Source organism: Trachinotus anak, unplaced genomic scaffold (genome assembly GCF_046630095.1).
Source record: "Trachinotus anak isolate AG129_WGS33_773 ecotype Australia unplaced genomic scaffold, CSIRO_AGI_Tana_v1 ptg000004l, whole genome shotgun sequence".
In the NCBI taxonomy this organism is placed as follows: Eukaryota; Metazoa; Chordata; class Actinopteri; order Carangiformes; family Carangidae; genus Trachinotus; species Trachinotus anak.
The window spans coordinates 20,543,344-20,567,389 of NW_027273855.1; the positions used below are offsets into that span (position 1 = coordinate 20,543,344).

The 24,046-nt window shown below is 42.0% G+C and overlaps 2 protein-coding genes across 10 annotated transcripts in view; both read right to left on the reverse strand.

The window, feature by feature from the left end:
- Positions 1 to 1,351: 1,351 nt before the first annotated feature.
- On the reverse strand, positions 1,352 to 8,817 carry LOC139620865 (specifically androgen-regulated gene protein). 2 transcript variants are annotated; one of them, XM_071476829.1, is made up of 4 exons: positions 8,614 to 8,816; positions 4,156 to 4,350; positions 3,353 to 3,515; positions 1,352 to 3,233 (listed from the first exon to the last, which is right to left on the reverse strand). In XM_071476829.1, the coding sequence occupies exons 2-4, from the start codon at positions 4,258 to 4,260 to the stop codon at positions 1,702 to 1,704; spliced, it is 1,800 nt and encodes a 599-aa protein (XP_071332930.1). In that variant the 5' UTR covers positions 4,261 to 4,350; positions 8,614 to 8,816; the 3' UTR covers positions 1,352 to 1,701. The 2 variants fall into 2 exon arrangements, with proteins under 2 accessions (XP_071332930.1, XP_071332931.1); XM_071476830.1 differs by lacking the exon at positions 4,156 to 4,350 and having other exon boundaries at positions 8,614 to 8,817.
- Positions 8,818 to 11,264: 2,447 nt separating this feature from the next.
- Positions 11,265 to 24,046, reverse strand: part of LOC139620867 (ankyrin repeat and SAM domain-containing protein 1A-like) — a 61,963-nt gene continuing 49,181 nt past the window's right edge. For 6 of the 8 annotated variants that reach the window (XM_071476839.1, XM_071476836.1, XM_071476838.1 and 3 more), the window contains 10 exons: positions 21,572 to 21,670; positions 20,494 to 20,640; positions 19,679 to 19,786; positions 19,356 to 19,526; positions 19,089 to 19,226; positions 18,925 to 18,996; positions 18,721 to 18,807; positions 18,010 to 18,147; positions 16,679 to 16,861; positions 11,265 to 14,369 (listed from right to left, as the gene is read on the reverse strand). In XM_071476839.1, the coding sequence (XP_071332940.1) occupies positions 14,253 to 14,369; positions 16,679 to 16,861; positions 18,010 to 18,147; positions 18,721 to 18,807; positions 18,925 to 18,996; positions 19,089 to 19,226; positions 19,356 to 19,526; positions 19,679 to 19,786; positions 20,494 to 20,640; positions 21,572 to 21,670 (1,260 nt within the window). In that variant the 3' untranslated portion in view covers positions 11,265 to 14,252. The remainder of the gene's footprint in view (positions 14,370 to 16,678; positions 16,862 to 18,009; positions 18,148 to 18,720; positions 18,808 to 18,924; positions 18,997 to 19,088; positions 19,227 to 19,355; positions 19,527 to 19,678; positions 19,787 to 20,493; positions 20,641 to 21,571; positions 21,671 to 24,046) is intronic. The other 2 variants (XM_071476837.1, XM_071476835.1) reach the window with 2 other exon arrangements.

Sequence of the window (24,046 nt, forward strand, 5' to 3'; positions counted from 1 at the left end):
ATCCACAAAAGCATATGAAAATACTCTTAAATATAAACTTAGATGCAAATTAGATAATGGATGAAAATGCATCCTGAGAGGAAATCTTAGCTGTGATCTAGACAACAAAAAGGCGAAATTAAAAAAGGTGTGCAGGGCAGGGCAGAATCACAATGGTGACACATGATGTAGTGCCTGGCACTGAAGTAGTCATTTTGAAACGACACACCTATGAGTAGATCTAACTGAACAATAAAAGAGTAATGGTTAATATGCTGCTCTACCAGCTAAATTCTTATAACTTTTGAATGTGGCAGTCTTCCAAATATTGTCTAGAAAATTAAGCTTTAGTCAAAAAATGGAAAATGTGTGCTGTGTTCTCTTCAAGCTCTAGAGTTCAGCAACCTGGTGTAAATACCTCAGAGAAATATCTTTCAAATCGAGCTTCATTTTCACAGCAGTAGGTGACCTTAACAGCAAATTACAGGAAAGAGCAAACCTATTTGTCTCTAAATGCCTGCAGTAGTGATCATTTTTTTCAGACAGCCCGTCAGCTCATAAATGTGCCATCATGAGCAACAAAGGTGTTCCATAAAGGTTCAACCAGTAGGTGAGAAAACAGGTTGCACCAGTTCTCTCACCATCACATCAGATAAAGGGTGAAGCTGAAGCGGAGCCAGAAAACTGGTGCCTCAATATGCGATTTGACATGATACATGAGGCATGCAACGTATTACAAATGCACATAAAGGACATTTATGACTTCTGGGCAAAAAAATCGGGACAGTATATGCTCCAAAAATTATAACAATTCTCATAATAACACTTGTTGATCAGCTCATGTACAACTGACAGACCTATACAGACACTACACATTGCTGCTATGCAACAAACTTGTGTGTTTTGACGTGTGTCACTGTTCAGCCATGCAATCCACATGTTTCAGATTCTTATCACCTAGTGGCAACCGACTATTTGCTTTGAGTGTCAGGATGGTATGTTCTAGCAATGTGCCACATGCTGTCTACATTTTAATGCATTAAATCAACAGCCTTACATTATGAACCAAACTCCCCTGAACAAATAGGTTCAGTGCAGTTCTTAATACATTTGAATAGTTGCCTGTTTGCTCAAAAAAAAAAAAAAAAAAAATTCTTGTGGTCAACAAAGCCAGACTAAACATTCCAGGGGATTTTAGGAAGTGAAAGTATAACCAGTAACCTTTCATAGTTTATAAAAGGAGAAGTAAGAGGGGAACCAGTCTCACAATAGTGTGACTGTAATACAGAACAACCTGTGAAAGCGGACAGTCATGGTAGAAGGTTCATACCTATATCATACCCTTATAGTGACAAAATAACTCGTCATTGCCTCTTACAAGTAACAGTATTTAATTTACAAAAAACAGAGCAACAGCGAGAGAGTCAGGAATATCCAAAAAGTCCTTGATTAGCAGTTGAATGAGGAAAAAAAAAAACACTGTACATATGACTGTACAATATCAGTAACAAGTAGATGAAAGTGTGGGCGTGACACTATTCAAATCATGTGAGGCAGTCTCTGGTTATAATAGCTTAAATCAGTAAAATGGAACATGCATAAATATGTGGTTAAGCTGCTTCCCGAAAGGTTTGGTAAGGCCTTCATCAATTGTGAATCAAATATAGCGTCTGAAGGGAGTCTGTAGCAGTTAGGTGCAATGTAAGATGTGGTGGCGATGCATTAGTCCCTCAGCAGCCCCAGCTTCTTCAGGGCCTCGCGGCGGTCCTCTTCATTTTCTGCACGAGGGCAGATCAGCACACTGATGCCTTGTGATCGAGGCAGCTTCTGAGAGTCTCCAGAGTGCTGGAGTGCGGTGTGGGCAGGCATGGACCTCCTTGAGTTCGGCACCTGGCTCTTGGCACGTCCCGGCTGCAAACCCTCTCCCTGAGCACTTGAAAACTCCTTCCTGCTCCCCAGAGAGGCGGGGCGTGGCCGATTGTTACGCAGCTGGCTGGGGCTCTGCTCGCCACCAACACCCTGACCGGCCTCACTGGAGTCTTGACTTGCCATATAGCTGCTTAGGCCCAGTCCAGAGCGCTCCAGGGTGGCTGATTTGATACCTACCATCTTGGGTGGGGTTAACTTCTTGGTCAGGGTAGGAGGGGTAAGAGGACGCGTATTCACCTGTGCACTGACTTTGGCCTCTGAAAGATCTCTGACAGCTGACAGTTCATTATCTGACGGAAGGGGCTCCACAAAGTCACTGAAAGCAGCAGGTGCTGGGAGAATATCAGTAACTGGAGAATCAGCTGATGGTGTCACAGCAGCAGGAGACTGTAGAGGGACAGAGGCAGGAGGTGGGCTGCTGACACATGTGTTGGATGGTGTCAAGGGAGGTGTATGTGGAGCTGCTGGGCTGACTGGAGAAGGAGGAGCTCCCCATGATCTTCTAGTTTTGGGAGAAAGTTTTGGGCTCACAGGACCTGAATCTGCCTCATCGCTTTTTAGCAGGCCAAGCTTTCGGAGAGCCTCAATGCGGACCCTCTGAGGGTCCAACAACACCCGGTCACTGCTAGTGGAGACTGAATGTCCCGAGTTGCCATCCGTTGATGCCTTGTGTGACTTCAGAATAATGTTGGGAGGAAGCTTCTTGGGCTTAGGGGCCACAGCGGGTGGACTTCTGGGCGCAGCAGCCTCGGGAGGAGGGTTCATCTGGTGGCCAGAGGCGATGGCTGGTGGACTCAGAATGGGGGACACTTCAGGTGGGGGCATGTTTGGAGTTTCCTGGGTGATAGAGGAGCTCACTGAAGATCTTTTCGAGGCTCTCTGACGTAGCTGCTCCAAGTCAATAGTTGCTCCTGGCTTATTACGGGACACCCCTGCAGCTGGAGGATTGGTTTGGACTTCTTTTGGATGTGCATGAGGGTATGGTTTGTCCATGAAGTCTGAGGGAGGGGGGATCACACCCAGATCTATTTCAGAGGCCTTAGTGGACTGACCTGGGCAAAGCCCGGTACTCGTGACAATCTTAGGCTTACCATCTCCATCCGTAGATATACACAGCACCCGAGTCTGAGTGGCTGATGGAGGGATTTTACAATCAATGACTGACTCCGATTCAGGAGGTTTGGGTTGAGTCATGGGATTCAGTGATGGTGAGATGAGACCTTTCGTGTTGGCTGGTGAAACAGGAAAGGACTGTGGTTCAGAGGTTTCATTCAGATCATGATGCTCAGCTCTCCCAAACTCATCCAACTTGAAACTGGAAATGTCTAAAAAACAAAAAAAAAAACAAACAAACAAAAAGGAAAGCACAGTAATTAAAGTAAGTATGCAGGCATGAGACAACCAACTAAGAGAACATGAAGAACAGAATAATAAATGAGCATACCTTCTACTTTAGGCTGACCCATTTTTTCTGTCTCTAAGCCAGTATCTGGTTCATCATTGGATAAGCCGCTGTCCTCCTGCACCTCCAGCGCCTCAATGGTTTCCTCCAGATACATGAGACAAGCCCTCTCTTCCGCAGATAAGTGCTCCATACTGTCTTCACTCTGCACACAAAATAAGACACTCGGAAATATATTACATATTTAAAAACAAGTGCATTTTGACAGAATTTCTCAGCTCTTCAGCAACCTCTGTCCTCCATCCAACCCTAAACATGGCCATGAGAGACAACAGGAGCGATAGGTCAACACTGTTTAGTGTTCAAACAACTGGAAAGGAATGACTAATTACACCTGTCCCATCCTGGTCCTGACTCCTTTGTTCTAAATTGGCCTGTCAGAAGAACTGATTTCAGATGACTACAGGTGCCTGTGAACAGCTTGAGCTCTTGTCCCCTCTGGTCATCTCTAAAAAAGCACTCAACTCTCGCTGGAACCCCTTGAAGGCCTCCCTCTAAACAAACATGAGAGCAATTCACCTCAAACAGATTCACTTCCTCAAATCATCTCCCATTTAACCGTTTCATAGCGATTGTAAATGCCCACGCGCACGTCATTATAACCTGATGCACAAATCTCAGTTCTTTGTTTTCCCCGTTCCAACCAAGGAGAGAAGCTCTGTCAAATGTCAAGTTTAATAATAATGGCCAGAGGGAAGTAGTGTGATGGTAAAGTGTGTCAAATCGTTGTGTAATACAACAGTGGGACAGATAACTGAAATGAGGAGAACCCCGGCAGCACTCACACAGCCAGAGTTCATGCTGATTACACTGTCGCAGCTCCCAGCACTGTCCATATTGCTCAAGGATTCCATGGCAACGCCGCCTGGCCACGTGTCACTCTTCGGCATTGCATGAGGAAGAGGATGAGAGCAGGACTTGGGCCTCACGGTCCTCTTTTAACTGTGTAAATCTCACCAAGAGTCACTGTGAGGAAGATTCTGAAAGGTCAAGGAGAAAATGTAAGAACTGGGTGAAAAGACCAAACTGGAATCAGGTGAAATTTTCACATGTGGCATAGTTACTACAAATTTTATTTATTTCACTTTGCACAATTTATCAAATGATGATACAAAGACAAACTTCTTACAACAGGTAAAGAGGAGATGAAGCCGTAGTCTGAGGCAAAAACAGGTCACAAAATTAGTCAATAAACAAAACAGCAAAAACTATTAGTGTCAAATCTTTCCATTAGTGTGACAAATTAATGCCATAAATTAAAGCTCACAGTTAAATGACCCTCATAATGTAATAACTCTCCTATTAACGCAACAAGAGGCGTTTGAGATGCCAAATGTCAGTCCCTGTGATCTATTGAATATAACCAGTTATGATAATTGCATCATTAAATTAATGAATGGATGAATTAGTGAACATTTTATTTACACATTAAACGTGGCCTGGATTCAAATAAATTCATAGATCAACATGAAGATGGATGTTTGTGAATACAATTATAATATCTCATACAATGTAATTGTATTGTATTGTAATGTCATACATATTGATCCCTTTCTTAGGTGCTACACATCAGTTCATGACCGGAATGAAGGATTATCAGCTGAATATTTAATATCCTACCTTCATCTGTTTCTAGAAAACTAATATATTATAATATGTAACATTTTAGCTGAAACTATAAGTTAAACAACTATTTTGATAATCAATTAACCAAAAACAGACTCAAAACTATTGCTTTTCCTTCTCCTTTGTGATAGTAGATGAAGTATTTAGCAAAGTGATTAACTGAGAAAGTAATCAGCAGGTTAATGGGTAATAAAAATAATCATTAGTTGCAGCCCTAATATATTTTCCTACCAGGACATGAACTAAATTACAATATTATTGATATTGGGTTAATGGCTTATTACATCAATGGCTGCTTTTTGAATTATTACACAAGAGAAGAATATGTTGCATCACATTTCTTAGGTATTGCTCTACATACAATCAGAAGCTACATAATGAAGCTTTAAGCATTAATTATAGTAGATTATATTAGACAGTATTCCAGTCACACTGATTCAGGAAAAAAAATGCACGACATAGTCCCAGAGAGCTCCTGCGCCGTGTTTTGTTGCAGCACTACACTGCTTACTTGTGTTTCCTACCTATTATCTTGTGTTAGGCCTGAGGAAAGCATGCAAGCCAAAAAAACTGAAGGGATTATTACTGGCTCCTCATCTGCTAAAGGGATAGAAGGATGGGGATTTTCAAAATCCTCACTAAAAGAAGGACGATTTAGAAACAAATAGGGCAGGAAATGAATTCACAAGACCTTTTAAAAAAGGCCACTTAAAGCAAAGTTCTTACCTCCTTACTTTCCCTTTCAAGAACTTACAGTGTATTAGTACGTGCCAGAAGCAAATACCACCAACAAACAATGTTTGAAGCATGGGGGGATAATACTTGATCAACTCGAGTTCAAACTCTGTTGTGGATTTTGGTTAACTAGGTCACACGAATGCAAGCCACTGTATTCAAATACAAAAGCTTTGCAGCCTGTTACACATCTATTCATCACGTAGACGCAGCTGCACAGTCAGGTTCAGGTGTGTTCGTGGTAGCAGAGCAGAGCTAACTTTATTGTTCTCTTATCTCAGAGAACGTTTGATGAAACATATAAAAGCAACAGAATTTAACTTTCCCTCTATGAGTCAGTGTCCCTGTCTGAGAATTAGCCGCCAAAATGACACGAGGTTGCTAAGCCCTGATACTGCACAAAAGCTGTGAGTCCTTGTAATAATTACTGGTGCATGAGGTTCCTCTGAGGATGACCCAGGCACAGACACTCAGTCCCCATAAAGTCTCTCTCTGGCAGCACCGCACAGTTCGGACTTCAAGTATGTGTGAAACAGTAAGTGTTTCTATAAAAATGGGAGCAGCCTCTGATGTTTCTTGCAATGAACTGCATGGACAGCAGCTTAAAGAGGGTGAGAGTTCAATCAGTCATTTTAAAAATGCAACATAAAGAGGACAAAACAAAATACAAAACACAAGTGTTATTCAGAGCTGTAGCGACCACTGAGGTCACATCGGCAATATTTTTCTCTGGAAATTTCGGGGGTTGACTGACCCGAGGAATTTACACTCCACAGCTTAAAAACAATAGCATATGGTGGACATTTTAGAGGCTGATTCAAATATTTGTAGACTAAATATAGCTGCTTTTAGGCCAAAAATGAATCAATACATAATGTTCATAATGTTGTACATAATCTATTCCTGGCAGAATGGAGAGGGGACTTTGAAAAAGGCTTTTGGAAATAAGTTCACTGGATAAATAAAGTATGAAAAAATTCAAATAATTCATGCACTTTAAAGCTTTTAATTCAAGATGTGAAATCCTGCTGATGGTCTTGATTTTATCAAACATGCGCTTTGCATGAAGAGGACATCCCCCACCTTACTGCCATCATAATCATGGATAAACTTGACAAAAATCCGACTTTCCTTTGTTTTGTTGATCCATTCTAGTAGTTATCAAATGTTTAAGTTTAGAGATGTGTAAGTTATGAACAGATTGTTTCATTAGACAGATTTCTAGAGTCCTGAAGAGGTCCAGTGTTTGTCAAGGGGAAAAAAAAATCAAAATCTGGGAAAAAAAAAAAAAAAAAATCAAGTGCTTATTTGTGTTATCAAGTCATTTCTGTCTGCAGTCAATCCCTGAAATCCTCATTTTCTTAAAACAAGCAACAGACGCAGGGAGAATTTCAACTTGAATTTCCTAAATAAAAGCGCATGTGTGTTGAAGCAAGGAAGAAGATGAAAGGTTGAAGCTGCTCAAGAATGAAGAAGAATAAAACCTGATCTTAGAAATTCTTGAAATAAACTGAATGCAGAGTGATTGGTGGATTATGAAAGATTCATTTCATTGGCAGATTTTTAAGACAATAGGAGTTTAAAGACTCAAGTTAGTAAGGAGATTTTTTGCAGTTTTCCTCAGATATATGTTGGGGTCTGATCCATACGCTGGTGAATCTAGCGAAGTGGTGAGGAGCACTGATATTCTGGCCTGTTGACATGAAGACATGGCAAGGACAATTGGGGAAAAACCTGATCTCCAACACCCGCATTCATATGTGTTTTCTGGCAACAAAAGCTGTTTGACAAAGCAACTATGGGCCTCTCATACAAAGCTTTGATAGCTGCTAATTACTGTTACCTCCCATTAGGCCGCTCAGATCAGCAGAGCGCGAGAGAAATGTCCAAACTTCAGCAGCCAACACCTCTCAAACCTGAACAAGACAACAAACCAGCAGGGCAGCAGCGGGAAATCTCACTACACCCACAGCTGAGTCAGGAGGATTTAATAGTGACAGGAATGTCACTTTGCTTGCTTCCATGTCTTTAAAGACAACCCATAAATTCAGCTGGGCGCCCTGATGTGATTGGGCGTTCCACTTGAATTGTAACTCAGCAGATAAATTGTATTAACTGTTAAGGGAAGGGTCCACTCCATGTCTTTAATGTGTTTACTGTGAGAACAGCTGCACAGTTTGTGAGCCAGCGTCATTACGAACCCAGGGGCCGTCATTTACAGCCTATAGTGACAAATTACAGTGTGTTAGTAAAGAGGGGGTCCAAAAAATGTGAGGTATGTGTTCAAGGGCAGCCAGTCAGAGAACTGGTTTAATGATTAACAGTAAACAAAAGTTCATGTTGAACACCAGGTTGAGCAACTCTCAACCTGCTGCAGTGAATAGAGATATTTCATTAATGTTTACCTTGGCAGCTTCTCCCACTGAAATGAATATTATTGACAGTTACGTGCAAATATTTGTACCTTTTCCTGCCTCATTGTCTCCTCACTAGGCCACCCAACATGGAGAAATTAAACACTTGTGATCAGTGTGTCATCTCTGAAAAGAATCACTGGCCTCCATACAACATGAAAAGTGATTAATAACGCTGTAGGAATGTTTCTACCAAAGGCAGGAGGCTTTTGCTGAGTATATCACCTGTTCCTCCATTTCTTTTCAGCTCCTCTCAACCCACACACACACACACACACACACACACACACACACACACACACACACACCAGTATAAACAAGGATTATATTTTTCAGAAAAGCACTGATTTGTGGGTTGTAAGTTCCTAAACAACTTTTTCCTCACAACTTGCCACTCCTCTGTATACACGAGATGAACTGAGAAAAACAAGCGCTCGCTTCCAGCAGAATGATTTCCTGATAACTCACCCGGAGATGTCGCAGAAACGAAGTCTCGGCTAAACGTTACAGCTGCTCGGATTAAAAGAAAAAACAAACAAAAAAAAAACCCAATAAATAAATAAATAAAAAGATTCTCACTCCCCTCCGGCGGCTGCACTGCTCTTGAAAGTAAAACTACACGACGAGAAGTGACAGTCCCCACAGGTGGGAAACAACTGCAGCCAGGTGAGCCAATTAGCTTCCGGACAGGTTGGTGTGTGGCCAATCAGTCAACACCTGACCGTGACGTTTTCAAGGAGGAGCCAATGATATAACAGCAATCAAAGGGGCGCAACCCTCAGACTATAAAGGGAGTGTGTGTCGTCTATAGTTTAGACACAGCCCTAAAAGGAATCTGTTTATTCTTTTATGGTACATATATGGAGAAGTAAGAAAAAAAAACCCCTGCTGTGACTCAACTGACAGCGCAGCCTCCTGTGGTGAAACACTCCAACCTGCAGCTTCCTTCCCTGAGGGCCCAGATCCTCCAGTACAAAGTATAGCATCTCCTGCAGGTGTCCCTTCCGTTTCCTCACCCGAAGCCATTGGTGCAGTTCCTCTTTCTTAGCACACTCAAACTCCAGCCGTGGTCCATCCTTTCCCTCCACCACAAGCTGCTGGTAGGGTTCCCCCTTCTTCAGCAGGTACCAGCTGCGGCTGATGCCCCTCCACAGTGTCAGCCTCCTCCCCTGCCTCCTTATCTGCAACACCAACCACCTGGTGTCTTTACCAGATTGTGGTTTTCAAGTCCTGCCGTTAAGGCCCTTCATTCCCTAAATTCTCTGCCATGCTCAAAATCGCCTTTCATCACCTCATATCCCCAGGTTCAGTTCAAATATCATCTCTGACTTGACCACCTGAAGCTGAATACTGCTCCCTGCCTTGCTCTCTCCCATGCCAACAGACCATATCCTTACTCTGGCTGCCCTTCAGCAGTGTTATAGCCAACCCCATCAGTTGGTATTTAGTGAAATTAGGGCCATCCAAGCACTTCTGTCCCTCTGTGCTGGTGACTTTGACGGACCTGCAAAGTAAGAACACTGGTTGCACGCTGGTTGACTAAGCTGCAGACTTGTTGGCTTAAAAGACACTGAAAAACCCATGAATATTTATGAATGTATTACATTATATTATTGTATCTGCATTATTACCAAACAGAAGATAAGAAGAGATTTCCACAACCCAGTAACCCAAAAAAGTATCTTGTTGATGGTAGCATGTATTACAATCTATAAATCATTATGGATTGTCTCATTAGAGTGTGGTATCACAAAATTGCATTGCTTATACTCGTGTAGCCTAAAGAGAAATATTACAGGGCTTGTTTTTTTTAATTATTTCCATTGTCTACAGGCTGGACGCTGTGAAGAGTCAGTGTCAGGTTGTACATGCTGGAGTTTACGAACAAAGCAGGTCTGTCTGCAGATATCACTCTCACAATCAGTATGCAACAAGCCAATTTGTTTTCCAGGAACAGCAGCATACATCTGTGACGTCTGTTGCATATCTATGAAAATGAGCAGATGTGTATATTCATGTTTACTTCTTACACAGGAACCTCCATAATCTGATCTGTCACTCAGTTACTGTTTTATTAATGTTGGCCAGTGACATCACATTTCAAAAAGCCTTTACAGTATAACAGTAGTGTGTAAAATATACTTTTTGGCTATTACCCACATGACTGTATTACTATCAAAACACTTAATAAAACAAATCAGCACAAACAAATCACCAAGGCTCTCTAGAATTAGACAGCAGGAAAATATGTAATTGTTAACTGGAGTTGGTCATAAATAAATAAGATTTTATCATCTATTTATACATTCCCAAACTTCAGAATTGTTTTGAGATTAGATGAGTTGTTATCGCCGACATATTTCACAGATTTAGATTGGCATTTAAATTACAGCTGCATTCCTTTTCCCCTGTTGACTCATTTCCCTTCCGACAAAGATGAAATTCAATGTCAGTGCACTATCTGAAAAATGTTAAATATCTAAATTAATGTTCTCAGCTGAAACAAGTAAACAAGCACAAAAGTCAATACAACACAGCTGGTTTGAACACAAAGTTTTGGCTAAAACCTAAGTTTGTAAAAACACAACTGTATTAAAAGTCTTCAGAGGAATACATTTGGGTAATTTGGTTTGTGCTGGAATATGAGATATACTGTAGAATCAGGTTTGCTGTGTTAAAATGTTGCCGTCACTGCAGCCTGTACCTACTGCAGTGTCTTGTTTAGACTGACAGGAGAAGCTATGATGATACTTCACTGTCAGCTTGTGTGCCTGCACCTCTGTGCTCTTATCTCCTGTGAAACATTGCACCTGCACCGGCTCTGAGAAGCAGCCGTCCATCCTTCAGCAGCGACATGTTTATGAAATGGACATGAAGGGTGGAGACCAAACATTTCATCCTGGCACATCCACTGACCTTGGCTGCCCTCTGACAAATGGAGCCACTCTGAAGGCGTCTAAGCACAGTCTGGCTTCGGCTGTGACACCTGCAGTAGAACTGTAGGTTGTCAAAGTGTGACGGGCAATTCTGGCAGAGCTGGAAAACCCTCCCAAAAAAGTTCCATGGTGAAATTAAACAATATGAGTGAATAGACAAATAATGAGTCGACAGAGACAGCATTTCTAATTGCGCCATTTATTAGTTGTACAATTATGAAAAATAATCATAAAAAAGACTGGAAGCCCAAGATTATTTACAATCTTTTTTTTTTCTGAAGTGAGGTCCCTCTTCTGAGTCATTGTTTTCTCAGCCTTTTTTTTTTTCTTTTAAATCACAGGGTATTTATTCACGATATGTTTAACTTTATAAGACATAGTCCTTTTCTCTCTTTTGACAAACGTCAAAAATTATACGTACATACATACATATACATATATATATATATATATATATAGATATCTATAAAAGCAAAAATCATTCAAGTATCAAAATACAGACCGCTAGATTCATGTACAATATCATTCTCATCATTGTTGTCATCAGATTAGTCCCAGAATATCTCTCCTGATCCTTAGCAATGTGCAAAAGCAGAACGGGACCAGGCTGATGGCTGAAGGTGCCGACACCAGCGAGCTGAAGACAGTGTACCATAGAGTTTTCGTACTGGCCTGACAACGTACCACATATACAACAGTTAAATCAAAAATGACCTAACTACGTACCCATATACACATCAGCTGACCAAAAAGTACCATTAACAGTCAACATACTGGGAGTTAGCTAGGAGAGACATGCTGCGCCCTATTGTTCTGTTCTGCAGCTAAAATCTAAAGACGTACCAGCCTGCATGGCAGGTTTGGTGAATAATCTTGTCTAGATTAACTGAACAAAGAAGTAGGGAAGGAGAGAGAACTGCAGAGAACCACACCTGATCCAGTTCCTGCACTAGGACACGTCATTGCCCTATAAAACATTTAAAACATACCAAAAAAAAAAAAAAAAAAAAAAAAAAAAAGAGAGAGAGAGAACTTTCAAATCAAATAAAAGCCACCCCCTGTTAACATCACTATTAAACAGTCTTTTTAGTGTCAGTTCCTCTGCCCTTTGAGTTTGGTTAGAGAGTTCGTCCCATGCTAGATGACATCATTTATCGCAGCTATACATGTAAACTGTGAATGAGAAGCTGATGGTCATCATGAGACGCTACAATGTTTGGATACAGGACAAATCATCCAAGAAGGAGTGTGTACCTACAGTGTGAGGTCTCTTACTGACAGTTTGTACCTTTGTATCATAACAAAAAAAAAAAAAACCCAAACATTTATGTTCCTCATCTCAGCCTCTTCCACTTTACCTACAGGTTCTGTATTTGAAACCTGCAGGTACATCTTCTGACAGAGTAAACACGTGCTCTCTGTGAGGGAGGCTGTTTAGGAGCCAACGATTCATTTCTGAGGAAAATGCACAGAGCATAACAAAAACATCTGGCTGGGACGAGCATCGTTTTCTGATGGACAGGAAGCTAAACAGAGGCCTGTGTGTGTGTGTGTGTGTGTGTGTGTGTGTGTGTGTGTGTGTGTGTGCGTGTGTGTGTGTGTGTATGTGTGATGAAGTTGGTGGGGTCAGATGAACCGATGGAGTGTGTGGTGTTGAAAGCTTTACATCTGTTTGTCTCCGGGCCCGTGTTTTACTGTGGCGAGCTGCGAGCACGATCCAACTGGCGATGTGATCTGCTGCTGCATGGGAAGTGGGTCACTTTTCCAATAAAAAAACCCCAAAAAACCCCAAAAAAACCCATCCTACCCACCATGCAACGGGGCTCATTCCTGTCCTTTCTTACTGGCTGGGAGTGGCCACAGTGTTCAGCTATAGGGAGGGGACACAGACACATGAACACAAAGCAGGGAAGTTAAAATAAAGGAAAAATAACACTGAACTAATGGACACAAACATCACAATGGTGACGGATTACCCTCCTTACAATGATTAACTCTTTTCAGTGGCAACAGTGAAATATTAACATGGTGTGACTGGCAAAACAAAAGGCAATGCTGACAGGATGAACACAGAAGGCATTTGTTGTGAAAAGAAGAGAAAAAAAAGACAAGAGGACAGAGGAAGATTCACTTATTCTTACACACTTGGGGATTTGGTAAAAGTGCTTAGTTATAGTTAGTTCACTCCGGAGGAGGCGTCAGGTTTAAATCCTGCTGCTCTGATTGATAGACAAAGGAGGGCATGCCGGTCTTAAGACAGTCCGGACTGTGTATTTTCTGGAGCGGCGAGGACCACTAACATGCAGGTCCATGTCAGCCTCCGTGCCCCGTTGTGTTCCCCGTTTTCCCCAAAAAATCCCCGAAATGCTTACGTCATTAACTCCAAAAGGACCTTATCACAGTGCTAGGATCTTAGCCTCGTTTGGCTTCGAGCAGACGCTGACAGTGAAAAATCTCCCCCTCACTTCATCCTGTGTAACCTCTTTAACACCACAACCTGTCTCCCACTGAACATAAACAGTCTGCTAAAGTCCCAACTGATGCATAGAATTACAGAAGCAGTTTCTCAGTTTCCTCAGGAAACATGTCCAGCCAGGTACAAGGATGTGTGCAGTGGGTCACTTCTGGCTGTGGTAAATGAGATTTTCTCAGCACTCGGAGGAGTCAGGAGTTGAAAGATCAGAGTGAAAAGCCTCAGAGTGGCCATCGCCTAATAGAGCGGGAAAAGCACCAAGAAAAAAACAGCTTATCACAGAGAGTAAATACCAGGATGTCGACTGGGGAAAAAAAAAGAAGGAAAAATTGTGCACAGAGTTCAGGAAGCATACACAGGAGGAGTGTAACAGTGAAGGTGAGTGGCGGGCTGGTTGTGTGAGTGATACCAGCAAGAGGAGGGGAGATAAAGTGGAAGGGTTGCACTAGCAGGGTGTTGTTGTGTTGGTGACGGCTGAAGGGAGACAGGGGGAGGGCTGGGGTCCATCCCAGAGAGAGAGAGAGAGAGAGAGGGAGAGAGAGGGAGAGAGAGAGAGAGAGAGAGAGAGAGAGAGAGAGAGAGAGAGAGAGAGAGAGAGAGGCAGGCAGAATCACAGTGAAAGGCACACAGAGGGATGGGGAAGGAAGGGGGTGAGACCAGGCCCAGGTTGAGAGGTCAGGAGGAAGAGGGGGGTCCGCTCAGAATATGGTGGTCTCATACTTAGTGCTGATAGTGCGCTTGGAATCCTTGGGGTCCATGAGCCATGTAGCGCTGCCCTGGGACTGAGCATCCCCCTCCTGGTCCACAATGTCCCCCTGTGAGTACAAACAGCATTTATCAGCAATTTATAAACATTTAAACAGATGTAAGTGTGACATTATGTTTTTGTCAACAATGACAATTACGTAAAACACAGGTGTAATAATATAAATCTCCATTGAAGATATGAATAATATAATAAACACACTGGTTAATAAACACACTGGTGTGTTTTTTTTTTGAGTTTGTGAAGTAGTACACTTTTCTTCACTACACTTCAAACCATATTTGTTACACATGTACACACAGGTTAATTTGTTCATTAAATTCATTTTGCAATTTGAAATATTTTCACATAAAATCTAGTTTGAACTCATATTCTTTTTCTTTTGATGTCATCACAGTCTCATGCACATCCCAAGTTCCATTAAATACTTTGTTCTGGAGCTTTCAGCCATATCACATGGTCCTCATCAGCAGAAAGCAGCCTGCTCACTTTTAATTTAGTCCTTGTCTAGGACTTAATTTACACTCATAAAATTTTAGAATGGATTTTTATACATGAGTATTTCAGGAGGTTGTAGTTATTCTATCTATAGTTCTACTAATAAAAACCAGGCACTGGAGGAACTTCTTTGTGTATTTTTGTCTTACTACCAAACTGTCAATAGAGGGCCCTCAAGTCAAGGTAACATTCAAAGCATTTATCAGTAGTTGTAGTGTAGCCTGTGTCTGTATTTTCACACAACAGTAAAACATACATGAACGGCAAAAATAAAATAGAATTTACAAAGAAAAAAAAATGGGTTAAAGGCACACAGAGGATTATGGGGTTTTCATGGCAGTGAGAGGGGAAACAAATAGGAAGGCAGAAACAGGAAGCCAAGTGTGAGAGGATGGAGATGTGACAGGATGAGAGGGCAGCACCTGGGCAGCAGGGCTGGCAGAGTGCAGCGGTAGGAAGGAGGGACGGTGGGTGGTGCAGGTGTAACAGTAACAGCAACGACTGTCGAGAGGAGGAGAGTCCTGGGAGAGATAAACACCGCCAGGAGGAGAGAGGAGAGTCAGACAGAGAGAGAGAGAGAGAGAGAAGAAGAAGAAGAAGGGAAAGAGCACAAACAAAACAGACAGGAGGAGGGGCAGAGAGAGAATTAAAGGGAGAGAAATCGACACAGATTTGAGCAGCGTGAGACGGGAGGAGTCGGACCTGTTGTAGCCAACGCAGATTAGACTCTGGTTGTAGAGTGCATCTTACAGGCGTGAAAGTGTGAAGTGGGCAAAGTGTATTTTGTATTCAGCAAAACTACTAGTTATTAAATAAAGGCTGAAAATGAACATATTAAAATACCAAGGGGAGGGAAACAAAGGCAGACACTGAAGCAGTGACAGTAAACATCACATTCTTATAAGGTCCTGCTGAATTCATCAAGCTGCAGACGGACACGTGCGACGGGTCCCTGAGGTGTAGTTACCTCATTCATATTCAGCACACGCTCGCTTCTTAATGGTCTAATGCTAATGGCCAGATGAACATCAGCACTGTGATCATAATGATGTGAAACACTGTGAACTGATACAAATGTCCTAAGACTTGTCTAATTTGTTTTGAAGGTTTGATTCCAAAAAGTTAGATACATGTTTTAATGAAAACGTAATTATCACAGGTTTTACTCTGTGGTACATGATATGATTAAGTCTTTCTGGCCACAGCTTCACCTTCAGTGCTTCCAAGGTGCATGTAGAAGGGAAAGAAGTCTGAAAGGGTCAAAGTATAATGAACAATTTGATAGATTATGCTCCCCGACAGAGCTGAAAACTAGTCTCACAATAAAGTTGTTACATCAGAAGTGTTGCTGGAGTTTTTTTTTAACAGCACTAGCTCAGGTGTGTTCTGAGTCTCCCCCCTCAGACCAAACTGAGACAACTGCACCCTGCCACTTAACCCCTCCTTGGTTAGCTGAGGAGTACAGTTTAGCTCACATAGTTCACATTTTTGTAAATTGGCACTATTAAAAGTATGCTGACTCAACTATTACCAAATCCTATTTGCAGTATAACCATAGATGTATGTATATACAAAAACGATCGCTAAATTACTTTGTTGGAAAGTATAAATCCCACTGAATGAGAAACTATGCATGTTCAGAAGAGTTATGACTAAGAGAATGAATGAATTTTAATGCAAATTGCAGCAATCAGGGGCTAACAGTTTAAAAGTACCTTAATTGCCTCAATGATCTGTGTGTCACATCCACTACTGCAGTTCCAAGTTCCCATCAGCAGGGAAATTACGACAACAAGCCTCCTGTTGTGTAGTGTATACATATGGTGTCTTGTGCTACAGTATGTGCGATGTCCAACTCACCGCCGACTTCCGCACGCTGCCTCGTGGTTTGGGTACAGGTCGGCTGGACTTGCCCTCAGTGACCTCTGAAGAAGGTCCCGCTGGGAGGTTCTGGTGCTGTTTGGTCCTTTGGGCCTGCAGAGCCAGCTGATAGGCCACCTCAAACGCCTGGCCCAGCGTTAGTATAATCTCATAGGTCAAGTTCTGCACAGAGAGGGAGAAAGAGAAAGAGCAGGCAGACCTCATAAATAGTCTGGACTGTGATTCTCACAGTTTTGTTTTCTGTCAGGGGAACAACACTACACTCAGTTTGCAGTGAGACAGCAAAAAAAATAAAAATCAGAGCAAAGTTTCTCTTCCCTAAAACTTCTTCAAAACAAAATTGCGTAACATGGAGAGGTGGCAGTAATCTCGGTGGAGTATTGTTCCCCTCAGTACCTGAACTGGATTCAGCTGCTGTAGTTTAGTATTAAATCCACTGCTGCATCCTTTTGTTATTTCCTGACAGCTTCCAAATATGAACAAGCACCACAGACTAAAGACAGAGGATTCAAGCTTCACACTACTTCACACTACTTGGGGAGTTAAAAAAGCAGCACTCCCACCATATATCGGTGGGAATGTTGCATCATTTCATCAGACACAGAACACAGAGCTCTGAAATCATCTGCATACCCTCCGATCAGGAATCTGCCCCGACACAAACACGTCATCTGCCCTGATGTGTCAGGCAGACGACACCAGCTCTTTGTGAGGTGAGGATTGTGTCTGGCAGACGCTCACAGCAGCGGTATTCTCAGTACAGTTTAAAATAACTGATTGTGGCCTTTGATGGTTATCAAACGGCTTTGTTCAAACCTCCCACAGAGGAATTCACAAAGCTCAGAGAACTACAGTAATCCAGAGGAAACACTGAGGACTGACTGGAATGACCCTGGCTGCATTATGAAGCAGATTAGCAGGATTATCATCACATCTCTTGGGGGGTGGGGGGGACACGGTAGATAAGTGAGGTCTAGTTATCATGGCTGGAGTCGCACTGTGTCTACGTGGAGGCAATCAACCCCAACTGAAGCGTGACACTTTGAAGAGATAGGGCAGTCTGGAGATAACAGTGTTGACTGTGCAGCCAGTCACATCTGCTCAGTGTAAGTACAGATGATGATGCTGGCGGAATCCAAATGTACCTGTACGGAAAGTTTTCAAGAAGTTCTCCAACAGTACTTTCATCTTTCTCGTTTGTGTTGAAACCCAATTTAACACCAACGATCATCACATCATGTCGGAATGAGCTCACATGGCTGTGTGTTTCCACCTGACCACAGGAGACAGGGCAGTGAGTGTGTCCTTACCACGTCCACTGTGCTGAACACGTGGCAGTAGTGGTGGCTGGTCTGCAGGTCCTTGGTGATGTAGGCAAACGTACACAAGTCCTCCGGGTCCTGGGCTGCACATGAGATATTTCGGATCTCGTGCTCGGCGATGATGTTCTGCACGGAGAAGAGAGGCAGCGTACGACTCAGTAACAAGACTGTACAGACTGAAAATGACCAATTTATCACAACACAAAAGGATTATCAAGCTTTGTCACAGCAACTATGCATCATGGAAATATGAGCTGACAGAGGAGATCGCCAGTAAAGAGGAGAGATTGGGGGCATAAATCGCAGGCAGGTGCAGCCATACAAAGGAAAAGCAGGCTGAGCGTCCAAGGCAAATTCTCAAAGTCTTTTTTTTTTTATCCATGTCAAATAAATAACAACATGGACGAGTCTGATGTTTACAATCACAGAGAGGAAACAGCGTTTTTAGCGTAAGAGGGACAGTATTCATTTATCAACAGTCAACATGTACCTTTTCATTAGTTTTCATTAGCAGTCCCTTTGCCTGATGCTACTACGCATCCAAAAAAAAACAAAAAACAAGACTCTAACACTTTCATAAACATGATCTTTAAGTATTACTGAAGTAAATCTGCACTGGTTTCAGAATTATGTATAACATGACACGAGAGATGTGCAGGGTTAAACCAAGCAGGGCAGTGTGTGGATGCAGTGGCTAACCTTATTGGCTGCATCGATGAACTTCACACCCTTGTAGGTGATTGAGAGAACGATGGTCGGGACTTTTCTCATTTGTTCTGTCGACCTCTGGAGGAGAAGAGAACAGTGCAGGCAGAGAGTGATCACAGTGATTTACCGCTCATTCGTACACATAACGTCATGTTTTTGTTCACTGAAACTGGAGAAGAGACTCTCGTTACACACCCGCATTTTGGCACAAGCATCCTGCGTGGACTCGGTACCCCGTAGGTCCTTAATGAGCATGGAACCGAGGTACTACACAGGAGAAGGAAAGAGAAAGTCTCAGTGTTGCTGTACATATTGAATGAAAGCAACATCATTTAAGAAGCAGAAAAGAGGAAATGTACATTGGCTTCGTAAGCACAGGATTCAAAGATGAGTTTCTCAGGTTGGTGATGCCAGTTCTGAACCGGGGTGTACGGTGCTGCCAGACTGGGCGGCCGCAAGGTCAGACGAGGCTCTCGATGCCGCTCTTCATACCGTTCCTGGAATTATTATAGAGAGTAGTATTATCAAAGGTGTCTGGCAGGTGCACAATACCATCACTACACTACATAGAGATCCTGGACATGATGCACTGCTGAGGTGAGAGATAAAGACAAATCTACACATACATGAGTTCTGTGTCGTTCACTGCGATGTCGTTGGGTAACGTCGTAGTCGGTATTTGCCACTTTTTTCCTCCCCGGCTCTCCTACGGGCAGCAGCGGGTCCATTGAGCGTCCTGTGTAGGACTCCATCTGACTGAGGGGAGATGAAGTCTGGGATCCAGGCAGGTCTTGGCACTGCAGAGAGAAAGACGGTTAGTTATCCCATAATCGTTATAACCGTGATTGTGCTTCATCTTTCACGAACACCATGCTTTGTAGAAAACAAATGGAGCCAAGCCTGACAGGAGGGCGAACTGAGTGTTATAAATGAGTCTGTAGGTTCTCACCCTGATCTGAGACAAACGAGGAGGCTTGACTGGAGGCTCCTCATAGGGTCTCTCTGCTAAAGAAGCAATGATGCGTTTCCTGTGACCAAGTAGGGTGATCTTTAGCACCTGGAAAAAAAAAAAAGAGGAAAATGTGGAGTTGGCAGGACTTGAAGAGGCAGGAGTTCTGGAAAAGTGGAGGCCAACCAAGAGAAACCAGACATTGCAACTAAACTTATCATAACAACTTTCACATAGGTATTCAAGCTTTTAACCATAAATGAGACTCTAAATGTCTCATCTTGGAAGAGCTCTGACTTAAGTATCTTTGTTTTAGCAGCTTGTTTTGTTTCCATTAGAGAATCTTGTCATTATGTACAAGTCTCAAGACGTGTTCAAAAGTGACGTGTTCATTTCTTTTTAAAGTGTCAGTGCCTTAAATGACTGGTAACTGGTTTGTTTTCTGGCCTGTAAACCTTTAACCAGCTGAAGCACTGAAACCCATGTCCCCAATATTCAAAACAAAAGTCTTGTGTTTTCCCCCTCAGAGTTTGAATGAATGAATGGGTGGATGGATTAATTTATTTGACGGTTACAAAAATACACATAACTCTGCGCCGCAGTCATTACATACATTAAAAATCAAAGAGGATGAAAACACAACAAAGCCTGAAGGCTTATTTAGATTAGGCTCTGGAATGCGTCTGTTTGAGTCTCCTGGTTCCCAAAGTGCAGCTGAAGTAACCTGTCAAACTTGTCCCTTATCCCAAATTTTCTGGGAAACTAATTTCACCCTCTGATACTCCCCTCAGTCCCTGTACGTCACCAAGACTCACGTTGACAATCTCCAGTTCCCACAGGTTCTTGACGCAGTCCAGAGTGCGGTAGCCGCTGGCCAGGAAGTTGTGTAAGTACTCATGCAGTCCCAGATTCTCCAGCCAGGAGGACAGGGAGCTGCTGCCGTCACAGCCCAGCGCTTTCACCTGCAGGAGAAGAAATCATTCACTGATGCTCCAAGAGCTGTGCCACTGCACATGCTGCGTTTTTAACCAATTTTCCTGCCTTACTATTAAGGAACTGGCTACAATGAGGAAGAAGCAGCAGTGGGTAGTAGTAAAAGTGAAGAAGTAGTTTGATCTTTTACATAAGTAAAAGCACTAATACCATAATGAAAAATACGCCATTACAAGTAAAAGTCCGACATTCAAAATCCTAAACAGTACAAATCTGTTATATCTGTTACAGCATAAAGAGCTTTTTATTGTTGTAGCTGTTGGAGGTAGAGGTTGTTTCACCTTCTTTACATACAGGTCCTGTTGCTCCCAAACCAGCGTTCAGATGCCCTCAATTAATCCTCATGAGAAGAAGGGGGTTGATGAAAGAACTAAGTTCTTTTTTTGTATTTTCCTCTAATGTTTTCCTTTTTTGTATAATTGTACTTCTTTGGGCCATGTGGAAAGTTAAAAGGAGAAACCACTTTAATGTACATCTGAAATGCGACATATGGCCCAAATACCAATGTTATTTGTAAGGGGTTACAAGACAAAGACATTAATGGTTTAATCTTTTACCAATGCATATCATTTTATGAGCACATAATATATATTAGATCTTAATTTTAAAAGCAACCTGTAACTATATTTACTAGATAAATATAGGAGAGTAAAAAGTACAAAATTTGAAGCAAAGTGTAAAGTGTAAATTAGTGAAAAATACAAATACTAAAACACAAGCACCTTAAAATTGTATTTAAGTATAGTACTAGAGTAAATGTACTTCGTCACTTTCCATCACTGCCTTGGTATTTAGGGGAGATTAGCATCTTGTGATCTAACATCAGAGGCAACGCATGAAATCAAATCAGGGCTTACTCTGCTGAGATAAGCACTGCAGTAGTGATCAATGATTTGTCACCTTAGGTAACGAACGTGCTGCATGCAGGATCTTCTTTCTGTGGCTTGGGTCTGTGATCCCAATCTCTCTCAAGTCCTGGTCCTCCATGACATTGCTCCCCTGTTGAACAAAATATATAAAAACAGCATCCTTGTTAAAGTAGAAGTGAATTAACTTGCGAACTTGTGTCTGTGAAAGATGAAGCCTTTCTGCAACACAGTAAAAAATGTTAAATACTGCATGAGAGTCAGGCAGCAGTACAGGATCAGGTCATAACGATAAATCTCTACATATGTTATGTTCAAATAATCTATGAAAATCTAAAATACAAGTCAATCTAGGTTGGACAAACCCTCCAAGAGAAGAGCCTATGCTGCAGGCTAAGTATTGATCACAAGCAATGCAACCATTGCAGAAAAAAAGGTCAATTATTCCTGAGTGACATGTTCAAACTCCTTCTTCCTGGGGTCCATCCTACTGACTGGAGTGAGGGAGCCATGTCGATAACCCCTTAAGTGAGATGTAAGTGTGTGGGGGAGGGGACCAAGAGGGACATATGAATGATGGTCGGACCCATCTTTGGTTAGGCAAGGCACCACCTTTGAGACTATGTGGCAGGTAATGGATAATGGAGACAGCAGCCATAAATCAATGTCAGATCTGCAGAGTGGTCAGCCATATGAGCTGGAGGGGTAGAATACCAGCGCTCCAATAGCTGGCTATAGCTGCAGGCTACTGCTGACATGTAAAAAAAAGTCTCAATTTCTGCAATGACTGTAATTAATTAGCAGTGTCCTGTTAGCTGACCTTAAGACCCAACAGTCAAAATAAATGAGTTATTACAAAGCATTACTCCTCAGATGAAGTGTGTGTGTTGTCGACTGTAGGGCAGGGAGCCATAAATCCTCATTGTGTTACTTCTACACAGGGGGTCAGCAACTAAATCTCATCTGTTACAGTATCGTGATGCTACATGGGAGCTGCTGCCTCAGGAACAAATTGTGACAGGTCAGGCCACGTGTGGCTGACTCTTCAATATGAATCTCAAGTCAATCCTGTGGTGCTCACCTCTGCACACATACAGACACACACACACACACACACACACACACACACACACACACACACACACACACACACACACCTGACAGCCTGTTTCTCATGCAGAAGCTGTAGATGTAAACAAGCCTGTCAGTAACAGTAAAAGCTGCAGACTAATCAGTGTGATGCTGCCTGTGGAATCACAATGTTAATCACAATTTTGCTGAGTAATACAGTTTTACACTGACATCCCATTCATACAATATTGTAATGTGTAAGTATTTACTATGAGAATATTCAGGGTGATTAGGAGTTAGCATCAAAGAAGGCATGAAAGAAAGAGCGAAAGAAAGAGATTAAGAAAGAGATAAAGAAAGAAAGCAGAAGAAAGAGTGAAAGAGTGAAAGAGAAAGAGAGAGGAAAAGAAAGAAAAAGTGAAAGAAAGAAAGAAAGAAAGAGAAAGAAAGAAAGAAAGAAAGAAAGAAAGAAAGGGCCTGAACTCTCTGAGTAAGTTATGTCGGTCTTAAGTGCTGGTGACCCACATTGGTTGGCGCTGAGGTTTGAGCACAGACATCATGACGCACCTCTTTTGCTTTTTAATGCCTCGCGCTAAACTGACAACTTAAAGTCTGATATCTCTGAGCAGCAACATGCTGATTGCTGCCTCTCCAGCTGAGGATTGAAACTATTTGGGGAGCTGGATGGATAATAGCACTTTCACAGTGCATGGATCATTGCATTACTGTCCCACTGGAGATTAACTGATAAATGACTCTGTGGGGGGAAACAGAGCTGCAACAGACTGGCTGCACTGTCTTTGCTCCCATTTCCTGCCTGTTTATGGTTAAGAAAACGTGTTTTAATGCAGCTATTTCAGATTTCTTTTTTTTAATGTGTTTCCAATGTATTTTGACTGTTGTACGTGCATATTTTACACTTTGTTGCGCCCAAGATTTCGTGTTTATTGAGCTTAATTGAAATTTAAGATGGGGCTTATGTTGCCAGGAAACACCAGATATGGCTCATATTTCTTTTTCACAGCAGATATTGTAATTTGTCAAAATGTTTCTTGTGAAAAAAGCCAGTCAGAATAAATGAAGCTACGTGGGTGTGGGGTTTTTTATTAGTGCATTAATCAGTGCATTAGTGCTGAAATGATTGGTCTATTTATCAACTAGTCACAAACAATCAATCACCAACAATTTTAATTAATTGACTGATTAACTGGCCTTTATCGAGCAATAAATTCAAAACATTTGCATTTTTTTTTCCTTAAATAACTTTGGATATTAAACATTTTTGGGACAAAACAAGCAATTTACAGACATCAACTTGGGCTTTTTTTTTTGTCATTTCAAAGAATGAACCATTAATATTAATCATTTAACCAAAGAACAAAAAACTGAGAAAGCTGAGCTGATTTGTGTGAAACTATCACAAAGATTTATCCATTAG